Source organism: Artibeus jamaicensis, unplaced genomic scaffold (genome assembly GCF_021234435.1).
Source record: "Artibeus jamaicensis isolate MK-2021 breed Jamaican fruit bat unplaced genomic scaffold, CSHL_Jam_final contig_490, whole genome shotgun sequence".
In the NCBI taxonomy this organism is placed as follows: domain Eukaryota; kingdom Metazoa; phylum Chordata; class Mammalia; order Chiroptera; family Phyllostomidae; genus Artibeus; species Artibeus jamaicensis.
The window spans coordinates 17,275,937-17,302,886 of NW_026521861.1; the positions used below are offsets into that span (position 1 = coordinate 17,275,937).

Below are 26,950 nucleotides of genomic sequence, written 5' to 3' on the forward strand. Positions count from 1 at the left end.
TATATAAAATAAGCGGTGAAACTGCCGTTCTTTTCCATAGCACTTCTCAGTCCGTTAAGATTTTGCTTCCAGGCAGTTGTCAGTGTGGCTCAAATAAACTCGTAATAAAAATTGTTACTGGTTTGGATATTCCTTACACGGAAAAGTTAAATCTGCACAGCAATGTCATCCTGTGTGCGGTGCTTTTCCTGGTCACCTCCCATAACTGGCTTGCCACCCCTGACGGACGATGGCTTCTGCCATTTTGGCAGGTTGCTCCAGGTTCCTGAGTCTCTGCCGAGTATACAGGACGTGTATGTGTTATTAAGCTTTCTTTTGTTTTTCTCCTGATAATCTGTCTCGTGGCAACTTGATGATTAGACCAGCCAGAAGAACTTTAAGGGTAGAAGGAAAATTGTTTTTCTGCCCCAACACTGGGTACTGTAGAGTGAAGTCAGAAGAACTGCACCCAGGCACTGACCTCGAATCCATCAGTGCTTCCCTTGGGGGCCGTGTCAGCAGACCTGTGTACCGACTGTGAGTGAGGGAGCACGTCCTGCGGAGTGCGAGTCGGGTTCATCACGGTCACCAGCGCCCAGTCACAGTGCTGTGATGCTGGAAGGGAGTCCCACACACACCCCTGCAGGGAAAAGTGCCAGGAGGGCACAGGTGGCGGGACCCAGGGACCTAGGGATTCCAGCGGCAGCGTCCTGGTGCCGGGCCACGTGTTTCCTTTGGGGAATTGAAGGAGGCGCCTCTGCAGGTTAGCACAGCTGCTGTCTCCTCCCCTTCGCCTTGCGTGCGTGCACTGTCAGTGCGGAGAGCTCCTAGACCTTGAAGGGGGTTTGGAACCGCACCTCACCATGCGGGACACCAAGGGGAGGGGTGCTGAGTGGCAGAATGGCAGAACTTCTGAGTCTAGGAAGAGTCACCAGAACACTCAGCGGTCAGGGGGTCTGAACTGGCTGTTGTGCCGTGGGTGAAAGGCACACGGCAGCGGTTTCCAGCCTTTTTCCTCCCAGGGTGCACGCACACGGATCGCTGAAATTCTGCGGCACACCCAAAAGTAGACTTTTTGCTGATCTGACAAAAAAATAAAAAATAGTTATAATTTTGATACTGTAGTGGCCTGCCCAGGAGGGGAGCTAGCCAGTGAGTCAACAGGATCAGGAAGAGCAAGTAACTAAGTAATTGAGGAGTAAGAACAAATTCATATTAACTCCTATCAGCAGTTCTGCTTTCTTGTTTCTGTAAGCTGCTTCCTGCTTTCGGGCCAGAAGTAAGGGTCCAAGTGACAGACTGCCCCCCTCACCCTATATAAGCCATTACTCCCCACTGATTGGGGCCCAGAATTTGGAGACTGACTCCTCTGGGTCCAAGCACGTGAAAATAAACTTCCACTCCGTGCACCCGAAAGCGGCTGAGTTGTTTTCTGTAACAGCACCTTCACACCAGATGATTAGTGTTGTGCTGGCTGTTGTCATTTTTTAAGTTCGACAGTCTGAGGGCAGAGAGGCCAGTGCCCCTGACTAATAGTCAGGTACTGCATGTGTTAAGAATTCTCGTGGCTCACCCATTGAAAATTGCAATGTAATAAACTTTATAGACCCTTTCTCAAAATATTTTCAAATGCATGAGTTAATATAGAGTTACAAAGGAAATAAACTGTAATAAAAATTATTAAAACATTTTCATGGTAACAGTAATATTTGCTTCTTAACTAAAACCTGACAACAGTTTGAATAACTACCATTTTGAAGTAGTAATGAGAACCAACAATATTTCAGGGTATTTGGACCAACTGTTATGTGATAATAAAATATCTGTCATTTCTTTTGGTGACAGGGTCACAGATAACTCCTAACACTACTGCAACTCGTTGCCTAGAAAATGCAATATTTCAGTCAGAGGGTAGTGAGGTAAAGGTATTGTTGTAGCCCCACCCACGTCCGTGGGCTTTTGTTCTGTCCGCGGGAGTCCGCAGACCCCAGGTTCGGGCAGCAGTGCCTCGCAGTGCGGCGGAACCCTGCTGGGCGGGTAGGAACCGGACTGGAGCTCTGAGCAGTCCTTGGCAAGGCATAAATAACCATGACTCCGCTCAAGGCGCAACTGCTGCTTCCCACAACAAATGTGATGATGCGGCACAGTGGGTTGCGACCGTGGGAAATCATGTTGACGGAGTGGACACCAAAGCGGCAGAGGCTGGGGTCAGCCCCGGAGGACAGGGGACCGTCGGAAATCATCATCTCGCCCTCGGGCTGCGTGGGGAAAGGCAGGAGAAGAGACATTTCGTGTATCCAAGACTGTCCTGTGAAAGGGCGGTTTTTTCCGCCAGTGTAGGGAGCACTCGCGGTTGCGTGGCTTTGGTTACATGGAGTCCGTTCACTGAGCACGTGGCCGCCATGTTCCCCGGTGAGCGCTGTTGGCAGCCCCACCCTGCGTGTGTGCGCCACCCCATCCTTTCTGAGCACGCTTGCCTCTGTTAGCTCATCTGCAGACTCTGAAATAACTGCTGTGTGTTAAACAGTCAAGTCCTTTATCAGTAGCCACACCAACGGTAAGGACATCACAACAGCGTCAGCGGGAGCCAGTGGACACCATCTTAGGCCCCACTGGCTACTTAAGCTTCTCAGGGGTGGACTTTCCGTTCAAGGTAAACTTAGCTAGGATGATCATATATTGACCAAGAGACGCAAAGAATTCCGTTGTGGGCTTAGTAAATAATCTCCCCTAGCAGTAAGAAACGTGAACAATGGATTGCAGTTTTTGAAACAGTACAGGCAAGTTTTGTGAGTCTTCTGTGGAGACGACAGCTGGCCCTTTCATTTAGGTGTGGAGGGGCCTTCCACGACTCCACCGCCAGCCACGCAGCCAAAGCGCACCGCACCGCCCTCCCCTCCCCGTGGTTCCGTTCCTGCTCCTGTCCTGCTTCATCCTCTGGGCCTGCTGCTCCGGAGCTCTCTCTCCGCCTAGCAACCCTCCCCTCCCTCCCGGCCCCCTTACACTTCCATTTCTTGCCTCTCTCCTCCCTACCTGTCTCCATTCTTCGGACCCGGTTCATCAGGAAGAAGACAGTGCCTGGTGTAGTAATGTTACCGAACAAGAGGAGGTCCAAGGGAGGGGCAATACAATATTTGGCCCACCTAGGGATGCCCAAAACTGCTGTACAACAGGGGCCCCTCCCAAAACCCAAAATACTAAAATCTACTGGGCCCTTCTGTCCGCCGCCAATTGGAAACACATCTCTCAATGCCAGAGATTTGTGAAAAGGAAACAAAATGTTTATTTAATGTTATTCAGGCCTAATGCCACCACTAAAATATCAAAGTCCTTTAGGGTATACACCTACACCCACACAGCGCTCCCTTCCCTCTTGTCCCAACTCCGGGTACCGTAAATCAGGAAAAGAGCACACGTCTGTGTTGCAGGCCGCTGGCACCGTCAGCTGTGTCACCGTGCAGGATCTCGAGTTAATCCAAAGTACTGTGGTACCCTCTCATGGTCCACTGGCAAGAGTCCTTTGTACCCAGTTCCAGTCAAAGTCTCTGTTGCTTTTCAGGCCCCGCAGCCAAAGGGGGCACCCCAAAGCCGCGTGGGCCTTTTCCACCAAAGCTGCAGGAGTCCGCACTCCACCAAAAGCATGTGGCTGTCTTCTTCACCTGGCTGCAGGGATCTCCCTTCTGGCAAAGCTGCGTGGTTTTTCTCTTCCACCTGGGAAAGAGGGGGTCCACACCCTGCCAAAACCACGTGGCTCCCTCTTTCACCCCACCAACAGGGGGTCCTCACTCTGCTGAAACCGCGTGGCTCTCTCTCCATCTGGCCAAGCGGGGACCCTTCATGTCTCGGAGCCAGTCTTTTCCAAGCTCCCACACAGGCCTTCTCACTCCGGAGCGCAGCCTTTAGTTACATCCTGAGTCCAAGCCCTTCTCACTCCGGAGAGCAGCCCTTAGTTCCTATCTTGAGTCCCTGCCACTCAGGAGGGCAGCTCCTAGTTCCATCTTGAGACCTCCCAGTTCCATCCTCAGTCCCTGCTAGTTCCTTCTCTCTGGCCCCAAACTTGGCCACTGCTATTTAACATATCTATGAAACTAGTTAAAGGTTATAGATATGTTAAATAACCATTCCTCCAGAGGTTAGCTCCAAAACTGTTGCTATGCAAAATAGCTCTCAATGGCCTGGCTCCATTCTTTCTTCCCCCTGGGGGGGGGGGCGGTGAGGACATCTTATATGTCTCTCCAATATTTCTATACACTTTGAATTCTGGACACTTTTCCAAATCTTTTTGGGGGCCCCCCTTGCTGCACCCTGTATCAGTAACCCCATCCTTCTTTCTGATACAAAGTGCTCACGTCCCAATTTTAACGAGGAAAAAAATGTTCTGTGCAACTTGGCCCTAACCTTTGTCTCCTAATTCTCGAAATAAAGCACAATTAAGTAGGAAAATTCAGACATACACATTTTTGTTCTGTCCGGCCACTGTTTCTTTTTCCCAGTTAAATCTGAAGTAGAATACATGTGCTCCTAGCAGTGCGGGGACTGGCAGGTGCACAGGAAGGATTACCAGTGGCTTCAGACACATGACTCTGGTTTCTTTTTTTCTCTCTCGATAGAGCAGTTTGCTTTTCAGTGTGTTCCGTATAATCCAGCCTCTTGAGAAAATACGATGCAGTGATATGATGCATTTGATGCAAATATGGTGCATTTGCTTTTTAATCTTGCATTTGCTTCGTTTCTTCCTTATTTTCTTTAAGATTTTATTATTTTTGGAGAGGAAGGGAGGGACAGAGAGGGGGAGAAAAACATCGACATGGATCAGTTGCCTCTCCGACGGGCCCCATCCAGGACCAGGCCACAGCCCAGGCGTGTGTCCTGACTGGGCATCAGACCGGTGACCTTCTGTTTCATGGGAAGACGCCCAACCAATGAGCCACGCTGGTTCCTGACAGCCGGTTACAGAACGTGTATCTTGTTGCCCTGTCTAAATCACATGCTTCTCAGAAGCTGGGGCCAGTTCTCTTTCCCTTTGTGCCACTCCCCGCTGTGAACGCCAGGCCCTCCCGGGCATTTGCCAGGGCTCAGGGCATCCTCTTTTAATTTTTGTTGTGTAAAAGGAAAGCACTAATTTTTTTCTGTGCAGCTGTGTTGAGCAATAATTTACATACCATACAATTTAGTCTCTTTAAATGTATGATATAATGCTTTTCCATGAAAGTACAGAGTTGTGCAACCATCACCCTAATTCAATTTTGGAACATTTCGTCATTCAGAACAGCAGTTTCCAAGTGGTGTGCCCCAAGAATTTTTTTTTAAAGATTTTATTTATTTATCTTTAGAGGGGAAGGGAAGGAGAGAGGGAGAGAAACATCAATGTATGGTTGCGTTTCATGCATCCCCTGCTGGGAACTGGCCTGCAGGGAACCTGCCTGCAACCCCAGTATGTGCCCTGACTGGGAATCGAACCGGGATTGTCTGGTTCGCAGGCCCGCGCTCAATCCACTGAGCTGCACCAGCCAGGGAATTTTTAAAACCTGCAACCCTTGGCTGTTGAGTCAGGAGCTCTCACCTCCTCTCCCTTATATTGTCCAATACAACAACATCCATCTGGTGCGCGTGTGTCAGAATTACGACCCTCTTGTCAGACTGGCAAAGAGTAAACATTTTTTTAGTGGTAGCACAATTTCAGTAGTAATTACGGTAGTTCCTGTGTGCCAAGAGATGGAAAAGGTTGAAAGTCGCTGCCCAGAGGGACCTCCGGGACCTTCTGCAGGGCACCGCCCCTGCGCCCCAGCCCCAGGCAACCACAGTGCTCTCCTTTCTGCGTCTGGATTTCTCTCCTCCAGATCTTCCTACAAACAGAATCGTATAATATATGCTCTTTTGTGGCTGGCTTCTTCTACTTAGCATGTGTTTAGGTTCAGGAAATGGCTAATGCCTTACTTGTTTCCCCGGTACTAAAATTCTACAAAAGAAAATGGGAAAGGCACAACACTTAAAATTGGATGCTCTCTTTCCTCACTAAAACTGTCGCGAACCCACTGCTGAGTCGAGCTGGCAAGTTGATGGGTTTGGGACGCCAGGACAGGGAAGGACTTGTACCTGGACGAGAAACCGCTGCTGCTGCTCTGACTGTGACCCGCCCCCCCTGAATTCTTAGCACAAGTCACAGTGAAAACTGTCATGGTCCTGCTCTCAGCCCTTCACGTGGATTCTCTCATTAACCCTCATCAGGTCTCGGCATTTGACAGGGAGGGAAACAAGCACTGGGAGATTTTAACTGAGGTTAAAAATCCGAGACCACGTAGTTACGAAGCTCGTCCTTTGAGAACCCCAGAGATGGTTCTCCTAAGCCTTCTTGTGCTGCACTGCCTCTTGCTGATGAGAGGTCAGAGAAACAAAGGTAGCCTGAACTTATGAATGAGCTCCATTGAGAGTCCAGTTTCTCTGAAGGTACAAGTTGACTGTCTGGGAAATGCGTTTCTTTGGAACAGCTCATTGCTGGACAAAGCAGTGCTGTGTTAGCAAGCCAATTTCTGTTTCTGTTCACTAGACGGTGAATTTTAAAACAGGCAGGGTTAAGCTCCCCTTTTTGGCGACACATGGTGTAAGCATGAGTTACAAAGTTATTCCCAAAGGAACTAACATTCTGACACTTCTCTTACCTTGTGTTTGTGTGTGTATGTGTGTGTTCTCTCTTCACTGGGGACGGTTGTTACAGCTCAGAAGAGACTTCCCCACTTGCCTGCTTTCTTGGAAGACTCCTCCACAGGCCCTAAAATCTTCCCAGCCAGAAGCTCTGCTCAGTATAACCAGCGAGGGGCTCTCTTGCGCCCCCCTGCAAACCTTCACCATCGAGGAGATGATGATAAAGAACTCAGGTGGGCAAACTTGTCAGGGGCACCTCGTCATCCCTCTGGCCCCGGGCCGGGTCTATGTATGAAACCACATGACACGCGGCCCAATGGGAGGGTCTGTTCATCTGTGTATGTGGATGGGATTCTTTGGCATGAATTTTTAAAATTTTTTTAAAGTCATGTATGTCTTATTAACAGAATAAAGGCTTACCAGTGTTTTTATTTCCCGCAGTGAAAAAATTTGCCCAGGAACAGATTGCTCCTTTGGTTTCAACAATGGACGAAAATTCAAAAATGGAGAAATCAATAATACAAGGATTGTTTCAACAAGGGGTACATAATTCATAATTCTCCCAATTTCAGACTTTGTAAATACTTTCGAGGGTTAAAAATGTATCTATTAGGAACTACAATGATAGTGTAATGAACTCTTCATTTCCTAGTCAAAATTATCTGTGTTCTCTTTTTGATTGAGATCCTGCAGTGTTTTTTTTAATTAAATTAAAAGTTTAAATGAGAAGTACTGTGCTTTTGAAGTAAAAGGTTAGGAGCAAGAGGGAGGGGATTCTTTAGACCATTGGTACCTACCTGTCCAGGAGCTCCTTTGTCCCCAAGAGGCATTAGGCAGTGTCTGGAGGCATTTTTGGTTGTCACAGTGGGCCATGCTCCTGGCATCTGGTGGGGTGGCAGTGAGGATACAGCTGGGCAGCCCGTAGGGCGGCCGCCACCACGGAATTCTTCAGCTCAGTGACCCCGAGGTTGGGGACCCCACCCGCAGTGAACTTCAGACTGTAGCAGATATTGTAGCTGAATCCCTAGGTATGTGTAAGTTTGAGGCAAAGGCCACATCTGAATTCCACATTCCCCGGGTGGCTGCTTTCCAGCTTTTTAAGCCCACAGCTAGTGAACAGAAGCACAGAATCTGAAAGACACAGTGTGACCGCTCTGGCTGCGGGGTGCAGGGGCTGTCTGGGTGGGGGCTCCAGGGAGAACACTGTGAAAATCTCGCCACTCATCAGCTCACCTTCTCCACGGGTGTGAAGCGATACCTATATTTTATTTTAAATACGAAGGATATCTCAGAACTAATAGCTCCCATTCAGAGCCATTGGCTTAAATCTTGTCTGTTACACTGTTTGAAAAATAGCCTTTTCCACTTAACTAAATCGTTTTATTCTCGTTTTATTTAAAGAGACAAGCTTTTTTACACGATGAATAGTAGTGATTTTTCCAACTTTGTTTTAGCAATGAAACTCTTGGGAAAATGGAGTCAGATGTGGCGCTGCAGTGGGTCACGCAGCACCGGCGAAGCCACTTCCCAGGCAGGAGTCGCCTTCACTGTGCGCAGGCGCCGAGGCTCCCTGGGAAGTCGGAGGCGTCCAGGCTCCACCTGACTCTCCCAGGGGCTAGTTCTCAGTCGTCTGCTCCAGCTTAGACGCGGCGTCCTCGCAGAGGTCCACCAGGTTGCGTGTCCCCCGCCAGCTTCTCTCGCCTCCCCTGACTCCTAACTCCTGTTGTGGTGTGGCCACCTGCCGCAGTAACTGACAAAAACAGTGTTTCCACCGTAGGGGAAATGGCGACTTTTTTGGAGAAGCAGGGTCTCCGACAGCCGTCAGGGCTGTGCTCAGGCCACTGCCCTGCCCCCCCCCCTCCCCGCAGGCGCCCGAGTGCCCCACCCCTTCCTCGATGTGCGTCACTTCCAGGCCTCCCTTCACTCCAGCTCAGCTTCCCATCAGCTTGGACCTCCTCCCAGCCTGCAGCGGATGGGATTCCAAAGTGTCTGGAGAGAATGGGAGGTGGGGTTAACCTATGAACAGCTTTGGGGCGTGATTACTCGGACACGCAATCTCTGCCTGAAGTGAGAACGCGGAGCTGGAATGCTGGGGACGTCTCGCGTGGTCCAGACTTGGGTGCAGCTGCTGAATGGCCCAACCACGGCCGGGAAGCCGACGTTAGGCGAGTTAGCGGGCACCCAGGCCTGGTCTAGTGCGGTCCTGGGGCAACGCCACCAGATGTTGTCAGCTAAACATCTGGATTTGCTGCCGTGGCCTACAAGGGAATGGTCATGTAATTATCAAAGAGTGAAGGTGGAAGGGTCTGGCTGGAAGAGATCATGCCCAATGAAACTAGACATTCCCACTGAGGAGTAGGCAACTTCTTCAGCTTCCTCGCTGCGTTGAAATCAGCAGAAAGGGGCCACATTGAAAAGCCAAACCAAAGCGGCACCTGCAGCTTTCAGACAGGCAGCAACAGTTCTTAGCAGTAAAGGTCATCAGCATATAGTTAAATCTGGTGCTTTCTCATTATTCCACTCTGTTGTCTGTCAAAGCATCTTACCCCTTGTTTTTATGTTTTAGGTCACAAATGGAAACAAATAGTTGTGGCATTTCATTATTTCATCCTTTTCAAATGCATACAGTTTTATGTTTTATGTATACATAAAGTATGCATGCAAATTTAAACATTAAGAATGTGTATGCCCTGGCTAGTGTAGCTCAGTGGATTGAGCTCGGGCCTGCGAACCAGAGAGAGGATTGCCGTTGGATTCCCAGTCAGGGCACATGCCTTGGTTGCAGGCCAGTTCCCAGCAGGGAACCCATGAGAGGCAACCATACACTGATATTCTCTCCCTCTCTCCTTCCCTTCCCCTCTAAAGATAAATAAATAAAATCTTTAAAAAAAAAGAAAATGTGTATGGTTACAGTTTCTGTTTTAACTGGTTATTTCGCCCTGTAAACACTGCTTTCTTGATCTGCACGTTTTCGTTTCCCTGCAGCTGATGGCCATCAACGTGGACACCAAGTATGGAGGGACGGGAGCTTCGTTTTTCTCCTTAATCCTGGCGGTGGAGGAATTAGCCAAAGTCGATGCATCTGTGGCTCTGCTGTGTGCTGTCCAGAACTCGGTAGTCAGTAAGCTGGTTGAAAAACACGGGACAGAAGAACAAAAGGCTACCTATTTGACCATGCTAGCTACAGGAAAAGTGAGTTGGGATAAGATGTTGAAATGCATTGGACCTTTCAAACATTTAATATTTTCAGGGGGAAAGTCACCATGACGTTGACTTTACTATTCCACCCCACAGTGCAGCACCATTGACGAACCAAGTAATACTCAGTAAATTAACACCGCCCGAAAAATATACTCTGCCTCTCTCTTGCCACTTGGACATGTCAAGAGTAATCATGAGCCAGTATTATTTTTTCTCTCATATTTTCTAATACCTTCATTGGTGGTTTCATTTACATTGAGATGTCTTTGTACTGTAACTGATAGAACCGATATAATTGAACTTCACATTGAATACGTGTACGTAGGTCTTTAAGCCCACTTTAGACCAATAGGAAGTTTTAGGAAATAATACTGTCAGAGTACCATTACCGTTTTGATAAGTAGAGTTTTTCAAAGTAGCTGCACACTTGATTTACACATGTTTCTTTTGCCATAAGTGAGTGTTTGTTATACAGAGCATAAACACAGTTATTAATCAGGGGCGTTTTCCTTCCATGTGTAGGTAGGAAGTTTCTGCCTTTCAGAGGCTGGCTCGGGTAGCGATTCGTTCGCTTTGAAGACCAGAGCAGAGAAAAGGGGGAATTATTATGTCATCAACGGCTCGAAGATGTGGATTACCAATGCCGAGTACGCGGACCTGTTCTTGGTGATGGCGAATGTGGACCCTTCCGTGGTGGGTTTGAGATTTCTTCTCCTCCCCTCGCCCCCCCTCCTCTTTATATTTGTGTCCTACTTCCATTTCCTTTTTAGGACTTAGTCTTAAATTCCTCATTCTCCTCAGCACTGAAAATGTTAGACAATTCTCATCTTTTCATCCTCTTGTTTCCTAACCTCCTAAATACTGTTGATGTGACTGCTGTGCTTGGAGAACCCTTTATTATCTCCTAATGTGTCATATAGGATGGTAATTTTTAATGCTGTAGAATTTCAATTTTCCTATTTAATCATGAAAAATCTAAGGACCTCTCTAGTACATTTAGTTTTAAGACAGTTTTATTGAGTTGGAAAATAGACATATAGAAAAATAAATACATTTTAACTTTGGTCTTTTTCTCTGATGTAACATTTCATTGAATTAAAGTTTGAAACTTCAAAGTGCTTAATAAAATTAAATATAGAACAAGCAGTGCTCGAGATCATAGACTTGGAGTATAACTTAACAAGTTTATTATCCGGAATGGTTTCTGCAAAAGTAAAGGGAACAGTAAAGTTCTTGACTTTGAATCTGGTGCCCTCTAATCATTCCTGTTTTCTGTACACACATGTTGCAGTTCTGAGACCATTAGGCTTTATTGCTGAGGTTTATTTTGAGCTCTTTGGCAACAAGGGGTCTTACAATCCCAGTGCTAATAACATTTTAAATCTTCTTAGGGGTATAAAGGAATTACCTGCTTCATAGTCCATCGGGACACTGAAGGCTTCCACATAGGGAGAGCGGAGAACAAACTGGGAATCAGAGCTTCTTCCACCTGCCCGTTAACATTCGAAAACGTCAAGGTGGGTATCTGGGAATTTCTAGTAAAATTCCGACGGATGTGAAATAAGGTTTGCATGGAACCATAGATGTGCAGAAAAGGCGTCCAAACATTAAGCATGCAATGGAGAGGATTTTGTAAGAGGCTTGAACACCATCCTTAGGTAAGGGCAGGACTAAATCTACTTTTCACAAGAGTTCAGGCCAGGAGTGGAAGCCTTGTGCCCCACAGCTTGGCCTGGAGAGCCAATACCAAGAATTAACCCTGGTTATAATGAATTTGATCCTTGTAAACCAACTGGGCTTCAGGGAAGGAAGCCTGGTGTCCGATAGGCCACAAGATGGGGCTGTTGCTCAGAGAGAGTGGAAACCACCAGGCAGCACCGGGTTTTGCGTGGAGGCTGTGAGAGATGAGGAAGAGGAGGCTGGTGCTTTAGGACTCCTGGGCCGTGGACCCCGCGGCTCTGCATTCTCTGCCACTCGCTTGGTCCTTCCCCCGCGCGGCTGGGCGTGCGTGTTTGCAGACTGCCTTTGCTGGTGTCATCTGAGGCTCCGCACTTCGCCAGCTGTCCTCCTTCTTGCTGCTTTCTCTTTTCTGCCCGGTCTCTCCCCTAACTGTCCATGTCATTTAAGCTAACTGTATTTTTTTATTTCTAGTGTAGATTTTTTAAATTATAAATAAACATTACAATCTTCCCCCATTTCCCTCCTCTGTATGTACACATGCATAAACACACCCATCAGTTAAGTTTTTAGGATAACCTCATCTCAGCAGAAGAAAGTATTACTATCCATGTTTGCCAACTACTTACATATTTTCTGTAATTTATATATCTGTATATATGTAATTCTCACACTACACCATGCAGATAAGAACTGGGAACAAGGTTACTCCTTTGTGTTATTGATGAGTTGTAGGGGATCCCCCTTTTCTAGGTTCATTCATTCCTCCGGCAGCTGCCTGCCAGGCTCTGGAGGAGGCCGCGGTGTCCTGTTCTCTCCAAGAGCTGGTGGGAAACAGTTCCCTGGGAGACGCAGGCACTCCACCGCCTATTTCCTTGGAGCTGACGTAGATGCTGGAGTAATATCACACAGACTGGGAGTATGTGTGCCTTTAAAGATATAAAATCAAAGTGAACTAAATGAAACTAAGTTGAGAAATAACTGCATTTTTTTTTTCAGGTTCCGGAAGCCAATATCCTGGGGCAAGTCCGACGCGGCTATAAGTACGCCATAGAGAGCCTCAATGAGGGCAGAATAGGGATCGCTGCCCAGGTCAGTTCCCTTCGGCCGTGGTCCCCAGCAGAGCTGGCGGATGCAAACGTGGGGAGGGGAAAATGCGGTGAAACCCAGGAGTATCTGAAGGCTTGCGACCACAAGAGGGCGCCCATTCCTTCCATGAGGCCAAAGAAGGGCTTCTATGATTTCTTTAAAATTCCATTTTGGTTGATTACATAATGTCCTGGAAAGCAAACAATGGCCAAGCAGTAGCAGTTTTTCTTTTTTAAGAACATTAAAGTGTTATCCAACACCTGGAGTGAGAACTTCTACAATATATCATAAACACGGTATTTTTTTTGTCCTCACCCGAGGACGTGTTTCTGTTGATATTTAGAGAGAGGGGGGAGGGGAGAGAGAGAAAGACAGAGAGAGGGGGGAGGGGAGAGAGAGAGAGACAGAGGGAGGGAAACATCGATCAGTCGCCTCCCGGACGCGCCCAAACCCCGCAACCTCGGCCTGGGCCCTGACCAGGAATCGAAACCACAAATTCCCGGTGTGGGGGACGGTGCTCCAACTCACTGATCCACCCGGCTGGGGCATAAATACGGTATTTTGTAAAACATCTACTTGTCCACAGACTCATAGCTATCAGAGGGGCCTCGGTGGGCAGCTGGGTGGAAAAGGTGAAGGGACTAAGAAAAAAAGCTCCTAGTCAACAGTATGGTCATTGCCAGAGGGAAGAGGAGGTGGGGACGCAGGACGGGGCAAAGCGGGGATAAAAACGGGACGGAAGGAGACCGACTGGGGCGGCGAACACACAATGGGATACGCAGACAGTGTGCTGAGCGTTGTCTGCTTTGAACCTGTATCATTTTATTAGCCAGTGTCCCCCCGGTAAATTCAACTTTTTAAAAAACCAACTTTTCAAAGCGTGAAACTCATCCTGGAAGAAATTTTTTAAATTACTGATAAATAATATTGCACTATGTAGTAAAAGCTGCTAATCTATAGATAATGAGGAATTTGTGGATTAGGGTTTTACATGTGAAAACGGGGCACTTCTTGAGTGGACGTGACACTTGACGTAGAACAGCCACAATTAAGTAGATATGTAAGACGAGAACTGTACACGTTTTTACCGTCTTTGTTCTCTGTAATGCGTATTACATATGTTTCTATTGTGACAGCAGTTATTTCCTAAATTAAGGAAATGAATAGTCTTTGGTTTTAGTATAAATTGGCATTTTTGTAGAATATATTTATTTACTTTAAATCAGTGAGCATTCAAAATTCAAAAACTGAAGAGCTTTTGGATTTTGAAGATGTTACATATGTATTATATATCCATTACATGTATATTACATATACATTACAGATATTACATATTTATTAACTGTTGAATTAATTCAGTGCGATAGTGTTACTCTAGATTTTTTCACTGCTGTTAATTTGCTAACAAAATATTCTTGGATTGTAATGCACACTTCCCCACAAAACTAGATGTTACTGGAGAGAATTGGTTCATCAGTTCTTTTTTAAAGTTTTCCTGTGGTTCAACTTCAAATATGGTATTACAGTACTGGCTCTCATTGTTCCAAGACATATAAATAATATAGATGCTTTGCTAGTAAAATATACAGCCAGGGCTTGTATTTTACTAATTACTCCAAGCCATCTTGTAAGCTAATTAGAAGTTATGGTCAGGTGGTGATTATTTCTTGTTCATACTGTGGGTGCCTTTTAATGAAAGAGGCATATGTCACAGGGAACTGAAGGCATCCATCCTCAAATCTGGCATTGGAGAGAATTTATTTCTCCAGTATTTACAGTGAAAACATTTCACAGAAGTGGAAAAGCCTGTTTGGATTGACAGCTGATCACTTTAATTTCCGTGTCAATGAGGGACATTATGAACAGACTATAAACTTTCATTATAAGGGTGTAATGACGTCACGTTCCCTCACGGCCAAAAGTGCAGTGATTCGGCCTCACTTCAATCTGTTCCTTTGGAGTTTTGTTTGTTTTTGTTCGTTAATTTTCAGCGTGACATTCTGTTCTCCAGAAAGTTTCAATTAAAAGGCTAAAGGAAAATGTGAACGAATACTAATGAAATATTGATGTGTGTGTGGGCATCTCCCCCAAAAGCTTTAACTATTGATTCTTTTTTCCTTTTTTCGAAACCTCTGTAGTTTGACATAATTAGATAGTGATTTAATAGCTTGCTAATGTTGAAGTTTAGAAACCGTTTCTAAGCTTGGATCGTTCAATAGACACGGAAATTGGTTAGCAGTGAGAAAGTTTGGCTCCCACGGCCAGCATGTCCGGACCTGTTCTTCGCACTTGCTCTCTCTGAGTTGTTCTCAACCCTTGCTCTGCGTGAAATCACCTAAGTTTCTACAGTGCTGGTTGGTGCTTAGGCCACACCCCCTCCGCCCCCGTCGACCCCCCCCCTCGGGTTTGGGCTCCATGGTTAGACCCCCGTGCAGGTATTCTGTGATGAAGCGCCCCCAGATGGTTCCGACGGCCGCCGGGATTGAGAAGCTCCTCTCTCCTATGTTCTAATGCTCTTTCAAACGACGCCTTTACTAATCCTGCTCAGATGGACCAGAAGGTAGAAGGTTAAGAAGTGGCCTTCCACATTTGACCTGTAGAAGGGCTCCAGGCGCCACTGTACGTCTTTGCAGCCAGTTCCGAGCCGTTTCTGCGGCTTGCTTTATTGCCTGGAGAATCGGAGCAGGAAGGGGGAGTTTTCTGGAAAGTGACCTGGTTATGTGAGCACAGCCACGCTGGAGATTTCCCTCTGCGCTGCAGTTAAATGTGCTCGTTTTCATGTGAAGTCACTCTTTTTCTCCCAGTCTCTAGAAGCAGAGTTCTGCAAAGCAGTGGATGAAGGTTATTAACACACACCTCACCACCTTGGGATCTCCGGTTCTTCCCTCCCCAAACTCTTCAATTTGCCCGCAAAAGGAATTTATAACTTGAATAATTAAAAGCATAAGCTTATAACAAAATAAGAAATTCTGATTTCTTTTTTAAACAGATGCTGGGATTGGCTCAAGGATGTTTTGACTACACTGTTCCATATACTAAAGAAAGGATACAGTTTGGCAAAAGATTATTTGACTTTCAGGTATCTAATTATTAACATATTTTTACTGGACTGGACTCACCTGTCTCCCTGTTGATGAACAGCAGTGTTACGAAGCTGTGGAGGGAGGAAGGACTAGATCTCAGGGCATGTGCTTATGAAAACCTTGACCTCCTCAAGGGCAGAACAGTAGCCCCTGAGGCCCAGCTATGTCATCATCCAGGATACCCGGTGAGGGCTTTGGAGCTATCTTCTCGCAGCCTCATAAGATCCAGGACCTGGGGTCTGCAGTCAGACTTCCTGGGTTCAAGTCCTGGTGCTTTGTTTTACTAGCTTTAGGCCTTGGACAGGTTCCCTTGCCTCTCTAAGCCCTGACTGCCTCATCAGCAAGGTAAAGGTAATACTGCCTACCCTCTGCAGTGATTTGGAATAAGACAGATGAGCACAGTGTTACCACATTGCCTGAGTTTAACACGTGTTCCAGAGATTAACAGTTGTTGGGAGTCCGGCCAGAGTTGTGCAGTAGTCCTCAGAAGACCCCACCCTGTCTGACGCGCCCATCTTTTGGAAGGTATACTTGGCTGCCGTGAGCACAAACACGGTGCTCTTACGTCAAACACATTGGGTAATACCGGCCTGGCCCAATGGCCTGGCTTCTCCGAGCTCCCCAGGCCATGGTGGGATTAGTGGCGGCAGTAGGCAGTTTTCCTGCGCACCTTGCCAGACCTGTCAGAGTTACATACAGGCTTCTTGGCATGGCTGCTGGGCTAATTTTCACTTTGTTATGCTCGAGTGCTTTCTCGGAGCCAGCCACCACATCGATTGCAACAAAGGAGACAGAACGTGAAGACCGTTTTGAGAGAGGCTGCGAGTCTCCTTTGCACACAGGAAGCCAAGTTTTCATTTACATGCAGGGAGGGAGGGAGGGAGGAGGGCCAGGCGTGCTAATGCCTGTAATCATGACGTTTTTGAAGATGCCTGGTATGGGTCATTAAAAGAAAACTCTTAGAAATTTGATCATGCAAAGCAGCATCATTAGTTTTACATATCCGTGTGAAGCTTTGATCAAAGTTAGTAGAGTTTTTTTCTAACTGCTTTACTCTCATTAGAGTGATTTGGTTTTTGCTTTGCCTACAATCCTGTCTTTTCTCTAGACGTTGGGCTGCTTGAGGGGAGGGACCGTGTGCAGGAGCAAAATTTTGTCAATTCAAGCAAATGAAAAATGTACTCAAATTTTTGCTTTGCTGGAGTTTTGTTTAACCTCGATGTGGATCATAGGGTTGAAAATAATTATTAAATATAAATCAAATTTTTAAACCTAATTTTGTGATCATTTATGTTTTCAAATCATCACAGTTATAAAGACTTACATGAACTATGAAAAATTCTTCAACAGTACCTATAGTATAGTTCAGTTCAGATGGGGGATTTTAAAGTATTTTCACAAAACGAACATGCATTTCCTTTGGGGTGTATTTTGAGTCTGTTACTAGTCCATACCCAGGCAGGCTCTTGCGGCTAAGCTGGGATGTCAGAAATCGCAGTTCTCTAACCCGGGCCTCCATGTGACAGGGACTCCAGCACCAGGTGGCTCAGGTGGCCGTCCAGCTGGAAGCTGCGAGGCTGCTGACCTACAACGCCGCTCGCCTTGTCCAAGCCAGAAAACTGTTCATAAAAGAGGCAGCTATGGCCAAATACTATGCGTCAGAGGTAAGGAAAAAACGGAAATTCAGATACATATTTACTCAGCTATTCACTTAGAAATATCGGTTGAGCATTTGTTTGTTTTTCAAGCAAAATAACATGGACTTTACAGTTCCTACAAGAGCAGCAAAGAAAAAGTAAAGCTTCCACAGGAAAGTGCTTTAATTCTGTGAGGCCTCGAAGCTCTCACAGGATCTTCGGTGGAAACCAGGTCACCTGAGGCAGGTGGAAGGGCCATCCGTCATCAGTCCCCTGCTGGGCCTGGTCTGAGTCCCGTTACCCGCATGGTTCCACGGCAGGGCACGGGAGGGCCCCGGAGAGGCGCAGTGGGAACGCCACACTCCCGGTGCTCGGGTCCTACATGCGCCTTGTGTACGGAGCACGGGCGTGGGCCGGGGGACTTCTCCATGTCACTGGGCTGCCATTCCCCAGCCTCGGCAGTTTGTGCCGAGTTTACTCTTTCCCTTGCCCGCACCTCCCTGTCAAGTGCCGGCTACTAGATCTTTTCCACTTTATCTGCCCACCGCATTGAGTGTTCGTAACGCCTAAGTCATGTGGTTTCAGCGGGTGATTGGCTGCTTCTTTTTGGCAGGTTGCAGGACTGACCACTAGTAAGTGTATCGAGTGGATGGGAGGCGTGGGCTACACCAAAGATTACCCTGTGGAAAAATACTTCCGAGACGCAAAGATCGGTAAGTGGGCTTTCTCTGTTTTGTGTCGTTTGCTTCCACAAGTGTTTGGGCTGTTGTGTTTGGCTGGTGTTACTGGTTCAGGGGCCAGTTTCTCCTCTGCAGGGTTGTGCGCCTCGCTTCTTTTCTGTGGCTGGGTTTCCCCCCTCTCCCTTCAAAACAGTGGATTTATATTTTTAAAGACATCAAATTGCCTTTTTCAATGGCTCAACAGGCCTTTTAGTCAAACCACCACAAAATCTGTATTAATGTTTCTTTTGCCAAAAATGTCACTATTTTGGATTCGCTTAATGCTCTTCTTCGAAACCTAAGTTTTGATTTCCGAAGGTAAGTGCCCCCCAGACCCGGTGCTCTGCTCCCAGGTAGGGAGTGGAGTGGAAGCCGCCTGTTCCTGAACGGCGAGCCCAGGTATCCGGCTTTTGCATGGGTCGTTCTGGGATGGAAGCCTCCACCCGTTTAGTGCCGAGTCTGGAATCAGAATTTAATTTCCAAATGGAAAATCGTCATCTTTTAGACAAAAATTACTCCGTCAGCGCATTCAGGGCATGCCGAGTGCCATTACCAGTGATGGTTTTGTAGCAAATGAAAAGGTAGCATTTGTAGAGCTCGTCCTCATGTCCACGCCTAACTGTGACCCGCTCCTCACTGTCCCCTGTGTTGAAGGTACAATATATGAGGGAGCGTCAAACATCCAGCTGAACACCATCGCCAAGCTCATCGACGCGCAGTACTGACCGCCGCAGGGGTGGGTCCTCCCTGGGGCCACCCGTGCAACGTTTTAAACTCTCGTGCCCTCTGGGGAAGTCAACCGCCAGAGCAATGAAGTGATCTGTTTAAGCCCATAGTCCATGGGTCTTGGGGAGCCCTTTTCTATGTCATCCTTCAGGTCTGCCTAACCTTGGCACAGGAAACCATTTTTAAAGTTTGGGGAGAAGTGTATCCATACCGTCCCGAGAAGGCCTTGTTTAAAGCTCGGTGTTCCAGCTCCGGGGAGCACACCAGCCTCACTCTGTCAGCATTTGGAGACACGGATGGTCATTGTATAGTCCTGTTAAAACTTTATTTCCTGGCATTAGTCAGAAATATTTGTTACACTTGGCAATTCTACAGGACAGATAAATTCAATTCTAAGCTGCTGTATGAGGTAGAAACCGATAAAATTTTTATTTAGAAAAATCTAAATATTCTAGTCCTAAGTGCCTGAGAATGGATGAAAACTAAGGGTACAACTCTGTAAGTCAAATAAGTGAAGAAAACATTAACAAAACAAGGTAATGTCATGTGTGACAGTGAGTGACCTGTGTAGAAGAGGCATTTTATGATGGCTTCAGCAGATCATTTCAGAAACAAGCCTCTGCATTAGTTCTCAAGTGTGAAGCTTAAATAATTTGGTTTGTAATCAGAATATGTCTAATATTGTAATATTCATCTTCACGCACCGATTTTCAGCAGCGCGGTTTCTTTGTGTATCAGATTGAATGCTGTTTCCTCAAGCTCAGATACTGGGCTTTATCAGGGCTCGTGCTTCAAAAGTTGTGCTCTGTTTGGGTCAGTGACTCTCAAGAGGGAGAGATGTCTTGTCCCCACAAAGAACTGTACCAACACGTCATGAGGAATGAGGCCCTAGAGGTTGAAAAAGCATATTCAGTCATATAAAAACATACACAAAAATAATTTTATATCTTGAGAAGCAAAAATAAATGTATTGCTTTACAGTGCAAATTACAGAAAAGCAAAGGTCAACAAGGTATATAGCTGGTGCCGTGTCTTCGTACTGGGGACTCCCGGTCCAGAGAGGCCCCTCTAGGGCGCATGTCCTGAGATCCCCTCAGGAGGGAGGTGGGCAGATGAGAGGTTGGACTTTCACACTTTCTGCAAGCAGGCCTGGGTTGGCGATGCTGGAAACATTTCAAGGCTCATAACCACTGCTGTTCAATGGGAAGCACTTTAGCACTTAAATGAAAGGGTAGCGTTTATTAGGAAAACGAGATTTTCAAAGTCATTTTGCTTTGCACATTCATGTTTGTTGAACTGGATTAATTTCTGTAATGCAAATCGTAGTTAAATATTCAGAATTGTGTAAATACAATTGAGGGAGGAATTACATTAAAATATTAGGAACGAATAAGGGCAAATTTAGACTTCAGATCCAAAGAGATAGCATCCACTCAGCTTTCAAACAGGAACACAGTGGAGACCCGCCTGTTCTGTCTTTCGGAACAAAGGGCAGAGGAGCCCGAGAAGGGAAGGAGGGGGTGGATGAAATGCTCCAGAGCGAGGGGACTTGGGGTTGTGGGAAAGGTGGGCTCGGCAGGTGATGGAGCAGAGGTCAACATTAGTGAAAAAGAATCTCGCCTTGCTCCCGTGGAATCATAAACGCATGAACACGCGTGTGAAACCGTGGTGAGCCTCGTGAGCGACTGGACGAGCAACGCCAGGAAGCCTCCCAGGACCGGAGGTGTCAAGCCTTTTGGCGGCTCTGGGCCACACATTAAATACACAAACACTAACGAAAACTGATGAGCAAAAGACAAAAGTTTTAAGTAAATTCACTGTTTTGTGTGCGGCCGTGTGTAGCATGGGCTGGACACCCTGATGGACCTTGAATTTATACTTAGTACTGATAGTGTTCTGACTGTGTGTGTATTTTTTGTGCATGTTCATAAAGAACAGTTGAAAAGTGTGTATTTCAGTCAATTTATGTACCTAGCTTCCTCTGTTAGTGAACCACTGTGTTAATTTACCATTTCCCAAAGATGTTATGGATTTTCCCTGTAGAACTTGCATTACGGCTTTGCCTAATAACCATGATTTTGGTGTCTTTAAAACTACCCATCCTGACTTTGTGTCTGGTGGCGGACAAGTTTGTTCCCCTCCCGGAGCCTGTCCTCACTGCCGGTGAATTTGGGGTGTAGGCTGTCGTGAGGCTTAGAAGACGGAGACTTGAACAGAAACTTGAATAGTTTGCCTCTCATGTAAGCCAATCTTGTTTGTTTTCAGAGCAGAGGTTTTATAATGAAGATCAAGTTTAATTGTTGGTGCTACAGAAAATTTTATCAGAAGATCATTTTTTTTTTCCTAAAGCGAAATAAGCAACTCTTTGGCGGAGAGGTCACCCTGTCTGAGCACATCTTCACAGCACTGATTGTGTCTGGCGGGTACTCATGCCTGTGTTTTATACCAGGGGTCCCTGACCTCCACCCGCAGACCGATACCGGTCCGGGCCTGTCGGGAACCGGGCCGCACGGCAGGAGGTGAGCTTGAATGCAGTGCGCTTGAATCATCCCGAAACTGCCCCCTACCCCCCACCCCCGTCTGTGGAAAAATTGTCTTCGACGAAACCAGTCCCTGGTGCCGAAAAGGCTGGGGGCCACTGCTTCACGGTTTTGCTTCGGGAAACCTCCCGTCCTTGCGCCTTCTACCTGGTGATGCGCTACAGTCCGGCGCCGCAGGAGATTCCTGCCTACCTGTTCCCTGTTGTTTCCTGCATTACTTTAGAAATCTAGATATCAATCCTGGCTTTTCTTTTGTCGTTCAGTGACATGTGACAAAAGGTCACGGTGTCCAAGGGTCCAAGGTGCTGCAGGCACCAGGCTGCTGTGCAGAGATGAGTAAGGCCAGATCGATATGAAAATGCGTGTTCACCTCAGGGGTTCTTTTTCTGGTATTAGTGCATCCTGACACAAAGATTGAGTAGGGAACAACCAAGGCCAACCCTGGCAAAAGTATTTCTTTAGAGCCGTTAGACCGATGCCAGTAAGTACTGACGTCTCTTGAGCTCTCATCATGTGCCAGCCATTATTCCGTATTCTCGACACGCATTAACGCACAGCACCCCTATGCGGTGGGTGCTCTTATTAACCCATTTTACAGGCAGGGAGACTGAGGCAGGAGACGTTAAACAAGATACTTGTTAGGACAGAAATGGGATTCACACTCGGGCAGTCTGGCTGATGGGCCTTTGAGGTCTGGTAGTCTCCAGGGGCCTTCCAGTGAAATGCCACTGCCAACGAGCCCTTGATCGGTGTGAATGATTCCTCAGGGTGGACTTTCAGATCTTTTCCAGCTGAGAATGGTGCCTGCCGGACAAATAGCTGTGGGAGTGCATGTGTTTTGGGAGAAAGAACGGGGGAGGAGGTGGATGGAGGCAATGGAAGGGTGAGAAAAGCGCTACTGAAGAAGGAGCTAGGGAAATACAAAGCAAAGATTCACTTCTTTGGAGTTACCTAGAAGCTGTGCCAAGGGAGGAAGAATGACAGAGATTGACAAATCTGTGTGGTGCTTACAGGCGGCGTGAATTGCAGTTATTTATTCGTATGGATAGCTACAGTAATAGAGGAAAACAACTAACCTTTCGAAAGTTTGTTTTGTTTTTTTTAAGAAATAAGTTGAAAATAAAGTTAGGAGTGTAGCCAAACATAGTAGTACTTATAGGTATAAATGGGTTAAAGTCACCTATTAAACATAAAAGATGGCCCTGACTGATGTAGCTCAGTTGGTTGAGTGTCAGCTTGCAAAGCAAAAGGTCACCAGTTTGATTCCAGGTCAGGGCACATGCCTGGGTGGTGGGTTCGGTCCCTGGTCAGGGCGTATACGAGAGGCAGCCAATCGATGATTCTCTTTCTTTCTCTCTTCCTCTCTAAAAAATAAAATCAATAAAATTGTTTTTTAAAAAAGCAACAGATGTTAACACAGGACAGAGGCAAATTGAACTCCTAGCTACCAAAAGTCAAAAACACCGTAAAAAAAAAATCAGCACAGGAAAGTCAAAATGACCATTCGAGTACTACAAAAAGGAAAGCAGGAATAGCCATGTGGACATCAAATGAAACAGAATTAAGGGCAAAAATAATGTTAAAGAACAAAAAAGATGTAACAAAACAGGCAGAGTTTACTGAGAAGGTCCAGCAGTGACGAAGTTTTTGTCTCTAACAATATAACAGCTCCCTGGAGCAAAACAAATAGAAACACACTGGAAAACATCCAGAGCCATTGCCTTAGGCGTTGACTTAGGGGTCAGCCCCTCCGTGGAGTAGAAAAAAGCTAGAACAGGCGAGAGAATTTGGAGAGCACAATTCAGTTTGATAGATGGAGGGAGAACTTGTTTCTTTTCTAATGCAAATGGACAGTCATTTGAATTTCACCACAAAGAAAATTTCTGCAAACTCCAAAAAGGGAAAAAAAATGTTATCCTCACCCAAGGATATTATTTTTTCATTACTTTTTCAGAGAGGAAGGGAGAGAGAAGGCGAAACATCGATGTGAGAGAGAAGGGTGGATCATTTGCCTCTCATACCCGCCCCTGTAACCTTTTGGTGCATTGAGGACACTCCCACCAATTGAGCCACCCAGCCAGGACCAAAAACAAAATTTTACATGTTCACTACACATAGTGATCAGTATATAACAGGATATGAAAAAGCTAACCATAACTTGAAAGAACTGGTTAAATAGAAAACAAAAAGACAGAGTACAACTTGTCAAGAATCATGGGAAGCCGGGCCATCTCACTCAACTCAGTGCTCCTGGGAGGATGGACAGGAAGGTGTATCAGACCTCCGGGCAGCATCATCGGCAGTGGTGAAAAACTAGACATGGCTGCGCAGGAGCGTAAACAAATCACGGAAATGCACAATACGATCCTATGCAGCAATTTAAAAGAACAAGGTTCACATACGGAGACCAAAGCATCACCAAATTGTCTTGTTTCACAATTACAAATCGCATGTTTCTGCAGAACTGTAAGAAGCCATCATTTTTAGTGCATATACATTCTGAGAATGAACCCAGAAAGTCCAGTCCCCGCGCCAAACTGCACTGCTGGTGGTGCTGGGACTCGGGGTACAGAAGGCAGCCGTGGGGTCGCTGGCACCGTCCCCACTTGCGTTTTTATAATGGGATACAGTGGTGCTTGTGTAATTGTAGTTCAAGGTAATATTACTTCTGTGATTGGAAATAAATCAGATTAAAGCTACCATATATAGTTATCAGAATTTTTCACTTTTGTGTGTCATTTTTCCTTTAACTGATTTTCCTGATTTTCTTGAATGACCACAGCCGAGGAGGCAGCTCCTTTCAGCCCCAGGGGAGACTAGACTCTGCCACGGGGGGACTGGAAGGGGATGTGACTTCCAAGGGCGAAGCACATGGAGCAGGTTTAAATGCCCGCTCTGCACGCAGCAGGGCTAGCTTTGCCAAGCCAGACTTCCCTGGAACGGCTCTGTGCTGCTCTTGGGGTTGGTTAGCATCTTGTCTTGCAATTTAATTTTATGTGACTTGACCTGAAGCATTCAAAGGGAATATTTTCTTATATATGAAATACTCATTCCCAGGAGAAAAAACAATTACAAAGTTCTGAAGTTGAAGGTCCCGGGTCCATAGTTTAAATTGGGTGGGCGCACTACGACAACTGCCTGTGTTTGTTATGACCTGGGAACTATAATTTTTTACATGTAAAATGGTATATAAATGTCTGTATGGTATCTTCAATTTTGCCTCTTGCTCGCAAAGCCTAAAATATTTGCTATCTGGTCCTTTAGGGAAACATTTGCCTACCTCAATTGAATTATTGCCTCCTAAATTTTACTGAGAATGTGGGTCAGTCACACCAAAAAGAGAAAAAGAGGAAGAGAAGACCTCCCCTGAGAACATGGGTCATGCTTCTCGTAACTTCTCTGTGGCCTATTCAGTCCGACTGGCTCTCTGTCCTTCAGTCCACAGAGGTGTCCAAGTCTCCCCCATCCTTGAAAAGCAAACCCCTCCCAAGGCACCAGCCGAAAGGCTGGACAGTGGTCGCCAGCTGCACGGGAGCCCCTCGTCCTCACTCACCGCCGGCCCCTTCTACCTGTTTTTACCTGGCCTTCCCTTCTGTCAGTGGATTTAAACAGCGCTCTCAGAAGTGAGCTTTTCACCCTCCCTTGGTGGCCTGCTCCGTCCATTCCAGACGCCTCTCCTTCCTAGAGCTCTCTGCTTCCTTGGCTTTTGTCAAAGCTCCTCCGCCATTTGCCTGGCCCTTCTCTTCTGCTTTCCTTCCCCATCAGTGGAAATTCTGCTGTTTATCGAGGTCCTGCCGTCGCGCCTCCTCTGTTTCCTGCCCGTGTGTTCGCTTTAGAACGAGCACGTGAGCCCTAGAGGTGCAGGGTGCGTTCCCTCGCATGCGGATACTCCGTCTTTCCAACTCTGTGGGTTTCCATCGCTGCTGAGCTCATTTTAAATGTTTTCTGTGATAAAGGGTATTTTCAGACTGAAACGAGCCTGCACTTGTCCGAAGGGCAAGAAGTCTGGGCACTTAGGTTGAAATGTACCAATAGTCAAACAGTTGCCACGCACGGGTGGGGCTTTTTTAATCCTCACCTGCGGGTCTGTTTATTGATTTGAGAGAGAGAAACCTCAGTGTGAGAGAAAAGCATCGATTCGTTTCCTCTCATACGTGCCCCAGCTGGGGATCGAACCCACAACCTTTCAGTGTGTCGGCTGGCACTTCAACCAACTGAGCCACCTGGCAGGTTTTTGTTTTGTTTTTTTTTAACAATATGTGAACAATGCAGGCTCGGTTCATTTATTGTCCAGTTCTCAGAAGTCCTCATTTGGGGTGGGCATTTATGCTGCCTCTGGGTTAACACATTTCTCACCTCAGTGACCCTGAATATATGCACACGTTTGCCTCATCCCGGCTAATGTTTTGGTCTGAAATTTCTACTGGGTCTCAGCCATCCAAGGCAAATTTCTCCAAAAGAACAGAAATTTCGGAGCAAGCCTACTTCATCGCCCCTGACTGATAACGCTGCCTGTGAGAACCTGAACCCAAATCAAGCACCAGGACATTCCCCACCGGGTCTCAGAGGGCAGAATTCATTATCATGACGAAGCCAGAATGTTCCAAAGGCATCTGAAAGGAAGGTCTCTTGAAAGAAAACCCTCATCCTTCTGTCCAGCAGAAGAAAGTGCTCTCAGGGTTGGTTGGTTTTGAAGCCTTTCTGTTACTTCTCTCAACACTCACTTCTCTTGTATCCTGCTGAAATTGTCCTACGCCCCGTGACGTCTGACCCTTTTTGGACCCTAGTTCCTCTACCATTTTTACCATCTCTGTTCGAGGCCTTCCTCTCTAAGACCCCATGGTAACTTCATGCCACGTACGACAGAGAGCACCAGACCCCCAGTGTCTCTGCCCTTGCCCTCCGAAGGCCCCCTGGTGTTCGGGGGGCGCCCCCTGATGTTTGTGGGGTGCCCCCTGATGTTTGTGGGGCACCCCTGGTGTTCGTGGGGCGCCCCCTGATGTTTCTGAGGCTGGGACTAGCCTACAACCGCAGGCTCGGCTGTGGTCCTATTGTTTTGCTCAGTAATTACATTTTTAACAAAGAGGGTAAAATCGCAGGGATTTCAACCTTCTCCTGTGGTGGATTTGATGAGAACGGTTTTCATATAGATTTTCATTGTTCTGTCGGTAATTAAATTTTCATTAAATAAAGAATGTGCAATGTCCTGTTTGTGCTCACTTGATTATTATGGAGTTTTAAAATTGTAAATGGGCCGCCTCTCTGAAGATTTTCTATTTCTTGCTCTTTCTAGCTTTTTTTGTGTTCTAACCTCTCCTTTTGTATTCTGTATTTCTATTATGATCTTATATGTCCTTCATTGTGACCCGCGGGATTTTCAAAAATAACTTTATTCAAAACGTACAGAAGTAGCATGTATTTTCATCAAAGAATGCAAATTAAAGTTCATGCAAAACACGAAGCTCACACAAGTGTCTGCACTCACCAGAGCGGCGTGCTTCTGCTCCCCAGCCTAGAGAATCCAGGGGTGGGACGGGCACGAGGCCAGCAAGGAGGCTCTGTCCCCCTTCCCCGTGCAGCTTCACCCTAAAAGCAGTTGATATCCTTTGGTCAGGGGTGGAGGTCAGCCTAGAAGAGGAGTCCAGCATTTTTCTCAA

General features: G+C 46.6%; 1 protein-coding gene across 5 annotated transcripts in view; it reads left to right on the plus strand.

The window, feature by feature from the left end:
- The window catches only part of ACADSB (acyl-CoA dehydrogenase short/branched chain), a 40,269-nt gene extending 13,548 nt beyond the window's left edge, over positions 1-26,721 (plus strand). For 4 of the 5 annotated variants that reach the window (XM_053668573.1, XM_053668574.1, XM_053668572.1 and 1 more), the window contains 10 exons: positions 6,695-6,854; positions 7,063-7,163; positions 9,607-9,813; positions 10,345-10,515; positions 11,214-11,339; positions 12,499-12,591; positions 15,578-15,667; positions 17,198-17,335; positions 17,922-18,021; positions 23,248-26,721. In XM_053668573.1, the coding sequence (XP_053524548.1) occupies positions 6,836-6,854; positions 7,063-7,163; positions 9,607-9,813; positions 10,345-10,515; positions 11,214-11,339; positions 12,499-12,591; positions 15,578-15,667; positions 17,198-17,335; positions 17,922-18,021; positions 23,248-23,342 (1,140 nt within the window). In that variant the 5' untranslated portion in view covers positions 6,695-6,835 and the 3' untranslated portion in view covers positions 23,343-26,721. Of the gene's footprint in view, positions 1-6,694; positions 6,855-7,062; positions 7,164-9,606; positions 9,814-10,344; positions 10,516-11,213; positions 11,340-12,498; positions 12,592-15,577; positions 15,668-17,197; positions 17,336-17,921; positions 18,022-18,681; positions 21,924-23,247 lie in introns of those variants that run through there. The other variant, XM_037159223.2, reaches the window with a different exon arrangement.
- The last annotated feature ends 229 nt before the right edge of the window (positions 26,722-26,950 follow it).